Source organism: Solanum lycopersicum, chromosome 5, assembly GCF_036512215.1.
Source record: "Solanum lycopersicum chromosome 5, SLM_r2.1".
NCBI lineage: Eukaryota > Viridiplantae > Streptophyta > Magnoliopsida > Solanales > Solanaceae > Solanum > Solanum lycopersicum.
Genome location: NC_090804.1, coordinates 65,045,463 through 65,051,598, shown reverse-complemented (window position 1 = coordinate 65,051,598; position 6,136 = coordinate 65,045,463). Strand labels below are relative to the sequence as shown.

Genomic DNA, 6,136 nt, shown 5'->3' with positions numbered 1-6,136 from the left:
GTAAATTGCTACTCTAAAAGTGTAAGTCATGATGAACTTCACAACAGATTCTGGTCTCATCAATTGTGTACTTATGAATCTATTATTTAAGTATAACATAATTTGTTTTGCACTTACAATCTTCCTACAACTTTCCTATTGAGTTGCTCAATCGATGTCTATATTTTTTAGTTCCCTGGAGAGTGTTTTTGTATTTGATATTTCTATTAAAATTCGACTGAAATTTGCTTCACTAGATAATGTGCTTAGTCTGAGTTCACTAGATAGTTTTTCCTTTTGGGCTTAATATATAATCTAACCCCTTAAATTTTATCAAAATATTTTATTTAGATGCTCAAACTAAGTGTTGTGTTTCATTTGAACGTCTAAACTTTCAATAAACAATTATATACATTTTTATTTGAATTGTGAAAAGGGGGAAATTACCTTATTAGACATATATTTATACCATATATATTACTTCTACCAATACTTTCAAATAACTATGAATCTTATCACTAATTTTCAGATACATTTAGATATATGTAATTATGTGCTAAATACACTAAAATAGAGAGAGAGAGAAACGAGTGAGATGGTAAAAAAAGTAAATGAGACAAATTATATATCCTAGATATCATACAAATTAATTGCACTAGACACATGTAATTGTATGTATCTTAGCATCTGGTGCGACTTACATTTATCTTGAATAACAAATACATATGAGAGTACTAGCGAGTGAAACGAAAGGGAGGTGAAGCAGTGGCACATCCAGGATTTTCATTCAGGGATTCAAAAAATAAAAATATAAACGTGTAAATAAATCAACAAATTTTTTTCGAGGAATTTTATATATATATATATATATATATATATATATATATATATATATATATATATATATATATATATATCTGGAACTAAAAAAATAAAATAACTGAAGCTAAAATAGTAAAAAAGTCTGGACGTCACACTTAGTTATGAAGGAACTTGCCACTAGGCTATCTCATTTTCCTTGTCAATGAGAGAGTTCAATTTATATATATATATATATATATATATATATATATATATATACCGAGGTTTGGATGAACCTCCTGGAACACATGTGGGTCCAATCCTGGGCGAGGGAGGCAAACAAGATCTGTCTATAGACCTATATTTGCACCATATATATTAATTGTACCTATACTCTCAATTAATTACGAATCTTACCACTAATTAAGAATTCTCTATCATATATTGAGAAAGATACACACACATAAATATATACACACATATGAATCACGCCAAACGCATGTATTTGTATGTATCTTAGTATCTGGTGTGATTTGCATCTATCTGCTATACCAGACACATATAAGAGTACTGGCGAACAAGATAAGAGGGAGCAAACGAGATTTGTCTATGCAATCTCAATTACTTGTGAACCAACTTATACACACTATAACTAAAATAAATTACACCTAATTGTGACCAATGCATCCAAAATATTATTAAAAAGTTATAAAAATCATTCAAAAATGGGATCCATGAAATACTTTTAGCTAGCCACCTTTATTTACCATTACAAGGAAAGCTTTTTTCTTCATCATCATCATCATAGATTCTCTTGACCCCCCACCCCCACCCCCTCCTCTTTTTTAGCAGTACAAACACAGAATTGTGTAAGATTTCAAAGTACAATGCAAAATGCTAACTTTTACCCAAACTCACACACTTCCTATCGTCCCCCAACAACCCAACCTGCCTACAGTACACCCACATGATTTTACAAAAAAAAAAGTTTCACCCCAGCCCACCCCACCCCTCCCTCATCTTTATTCTTTTTTCCGCATCTTTCTAACATCTCAATAATTCATGACAGCAAGATCACTCTGCCACTTACGATACTTTCCACATAACTTCAACTATACAAAAATTTCTTTTACAAGAGTCTTTTCAATTCCAATCATCTGGGCAATACCAATGTAGCGTTGGAGCTTGTTCATCTGTGAACAACAGTGTACTGCAAGATTCTTCGCCATTAAAAAAATTATGCTCCTCCAATTTCACAAACTGTGATGAACTAAAATTAACCTCATTCGATTCCAAGAACTGGAAACAATTCAACGAGGAATTAGAATCCGGAGATGATGATCCTGATCCCGACCCTGACTTAATCAAGAAAGCACCAGATGAAATGACAGCGTTATCTTCGTTCAATATTGCACTTGAATCACTATCTGATGATCCATCTTTGAAATCAGTAAAATTAATTGAGGGATTCATAATTATTGTATCAAAGTTGAGCTCTGTATTAGAATTGTTGCATTGGTTGCTCTGTTCAGTTCTTTTGTCATCTGATTCGGAATCGAAAGCTTCTTCTTTTACAGCAATTTTGATTTCACTGTTTCCTCCATGTAGCTTTGATTTTAGCTCATTTATCTACAATGTCAAAAAAAATAATCAGTACATTATGACAATTCTAATTAATTTAAATGAAAAAGACGGGATCATCTGAATTCTCTTCGTTAGCAAATAATATTTCATATATACGATTGAAATTACTCAGTAAAAATTGATATCTTTTTTTACAGCGGCATGGCTACATAACCAAAGATGCTCAATCACTTGAACATTATTAGTGAAAAATGATACTATACATATAAAAAATAGTATTGTGTATATAAATTTTGAATATACTTATCATAAATTTTAATTTCGCTATTTCCTTTCTGTATTTTGAATTTCTTTACTCAAAATTTTGATTTCCCCATTTACTAGGAAGGATAAAAAAATTCTAGAAAAGGTAAAAATAAGTTAATCTAAAGTCTAAAAGTTTTCACTATATGTATACTATGTGTATAGTTGTGTATAATTGATGTATAATCTATGTATATCAACTTTGAATAATGTAAAAAAAAAATATACCTCTTTCAATAGAGCTTCATTGTCATGTTGGATAGATTCATAATTATGTTTAAGTGAATCAAAATTAGCTTTGAGAACATTGTAATCTCTCTCTAATTGCTTTGTTTTCCACCGTGCACGGCGGTTTTGGAACCAAATCGCTACTTGTCGCGGCTGAAGGCCTAGTTCTTGAGCTAATTTCACTTTCCTTTCAGGTTCAAGTTTGTTATCCACTTCAAAATTCTTCTCTAATGCCTTCACTTGATCCACCCTTAACCGCCGTTTTTTCTCCGATCCGACACCGGATTCTTCCACATAGGTGGTGGCTTCATCATCATCTAAACTTTCTAACATGGATTGAATTTGAAAGTCCCTTGAATAAGCATGGTTGTTCCAATTATTCTCCTCATCTACAAAAAACAAAAATAACGTAAGAATGACACATAACAAAAATGAAATACTGATCGAATGATAAACACTCCTCACCTGTATACTCGTAAAAAAAGGATAAAGAAAACATATATCGAAGATAATTTATGAACTTATGTGTTATACACACAAACTTGACCTATAACAATATGTAACACATCGTATGAGAAGTACATGCTATAATCGATTAAATTTAATAGCGTTACACTATCATAATAGAACATTATTTAGTAACAACAAATTCAACTTAATAACTAAAGTTTAGTAGCAAGTGGATATATAAAGGACTGAAGTGTAAAATGATGTTCTTGATTCATCAAAACCAATATATTCCTCATGTTACATGGGGATTAGATATTATTGGACATGTTATCAAGAATATAACAGAATTTCATAAAAACATAAATATAATTTATTTAGTTTTTTTTTCAAAAAAAATGAAAATTAATTCAATTATGTATTTAACCAGGTAAATTAAGTACCTGCAGTATTTTGACACATGGAGATCAATGGTGCACCCAATGAATCATTGCTACGAACTCTCTTCATGATGATATGCAAATTTTCTTTTCTTGAATTGAAAGTTCAATTATTATTATTATTATTTTGGATCAAATAATACACCATATTTCTCCTTTTCAATTAATTCCTCCACTTCTAAACCCATAGTAAAAGAAAAAAAAAGAGATAAATACACAATTTTTTTGAATTATTTCACAAATAATTTTGTGAAGTATTAGAAGAAAATGTTGTGTACATATTTTAGAAAGAGAAAAAAAGATGGAAGAAAATGGAGAGGAAAATTAGAAATGAGTAGACAACACAGCTGGCTAAGCTTATTTTTTTCTCTCTTTAAATAAAAAAACCAAATCTGGGGTCAGATGTAGGGTTAAAATCTGACTAGGGTTAGGTGCACTTGTTGTGGGGTGGGGGGGTGGGGTAGTGAGGGGTTAAATGAAATGAACTTGAAATTCAGTGCAAATGCAACTTGATTTGCAAAGATTGACTTTTTCTTAGGAAATCTTTTATTCTCTCCATTTTTTAATAATAGTTGTTCAATATTTACTTGACACGTGAATTAAGAAAGTAAATGATAAGGAAAACTTTACCATATCATCCTTATCAAATAAGTCATTTAAATATTGAAAAATGAATTAATAAGGGTGGAATAGATATATTATTCATTAATTTGGTAAACTGAACAAATATTATTTAACATTTCAAAATAGTATAATGAACGAGTAAAGATGAACTGAAAAGTTACATTATAAGGTTCGTATGGTTATTGAGAGATAGTATGGAGTTTATTATAAATAATCTTTCTACTTCATGATCAATAGATTGGGATATTTGATTCGTTTTTTTTTTTAATTGTGGGATTGAGAACTATTTTCTTAATGAAATCGTTCTAGTTCTATATCAAATTATCAAATAGTTATTTTGTTGAGGCTAATTGATATATAATGTTAAATAATATCAATACAATTAATTTATTTTGGAAAGCTAATAGTAGGTAACTCTTTGAGTAACATTGATTTATAATCTTCCGCTGATGAGTAAAATAATAAATTAGAGATTTCAAATTTAGATTTTAAAGAATAAAAGTCATTTTTTAAAATAAGAAATGATAGTTTAGAACTTCATTATAAGTGCAAATATAATTGTTCAACAATATTAAACCACAAATACATTTACTAAGCAAACGATACACTTAATAAATATATAATATAATATATTTCATTATTATTGTGTACATCTCATAATATATTTTGAAATCAATACGATGCTAGATTTCGTAATTAGAGACAAATTATAGCTATATATAAGAGTATAAGATGTAAATTAAATTTATTTATTCTTGATAAATGGCATGAAAAGGGAACGGCTCGGCTTGTTAGAGGCTTGGACGAAGCCGATTAATTGAAGAAATCGGTGACGCCCAATTTATCTTCTCGTGAGATTAATTGAAAAATGAAACTAGAATAAAATGACAAAAAATATTTAGATGAGAAAAAACAGAAGAAAAAAAAAGCAACCCATGTGCTTCTCAACTGAACTGAATCAAATAAGCCAAAAGAAATTGCAGGAGATTTATAGATAAGTTTGTTTTTTTTATTACATTTTCTTGAAAATCATTTCATTTTTTAAAAAAGATTTATAATTGAATTCATTATATTTTTGAAAATATGGATAGATATATTCTGTATTGTAATTATATTGAATATCATGCTCTAAGATCCACATATAATTGGCATTCAAAAATGAAGGGTATTCCATTCATCAACAAGGGAAAGAGCATGATTTGATAAAAATTTCTGTTGTTTTATGACAAATTTTAAAGTGATAAAAGATAAATCGTAATTATATATAGTTTTATTTATCAAGATTATGAATATAAATTTGATAGTAATTGATTTTTTCATAAGATTTGTCTATGATTCGATAAAATTTATGCTAGAGTCGTTAGTAGTGTATTTCTTGAACTAAGATAATTGGTATTGATTATTTATAATAATCGAGAAGTATTTTTAAGAAAATAGAGTATCAATTATATAAGCATGAACTAGGGTTTAGAATTGAATAACATCCAAAAATCTTAATTGGATTAAATAAAACTTGTTGAGTCCAACTTAAATTACTAAGGTCTTAAATCTCACAAAATTTCAATGTCTAGGGTATCATGATTTAACATAAATAATCTAAGATCCAGAATATAATAAATAAAAATAATTGATGAGTCAAAATTCATACATTGAAAGTTTTTTTTTTAGTTTTCACTCATTATTTGGTAGTTGATACCTGTTTTTGAGTTCAATTTTCGTTCATTATTTTC

The 6,136-nt window shown here is 28.7% G+C and overlaps 1 protein-coding gene across 1 annotated transcript; it reads right to left on the bottom strand.

Moving 5' to 3' along the window:
* Window positions 1-1,452: 1,452 nt before the first annotated feature.
* LOC101257770 (homeobox-leucine zipper protein ATHB-6) lies at window positions 1,453-4,141 on the bottom strand. Its single transcript, XM_004239977.5, has 3 exons — window positions 3,786-4,141; window positions 2,896-3,284; window positions 1,453-2,409 (listed from the first exon to the last, which is right to left on the bottom strand). The coding sequence occupies exons 1-3, from the start codon at window positions 3,850-3,852 to the stop codon at window positions 1,924-1,926; spliced, it is 942 nt and encodes a 313-aa protein (XP_004240025.1). The 5' UTR covers window positions 3,853-4,141; the 3' UTR covers window positions 1,453-1,923.
* Window positions 4,142-6,136: the final 1,995 nt, after the last annotated feature.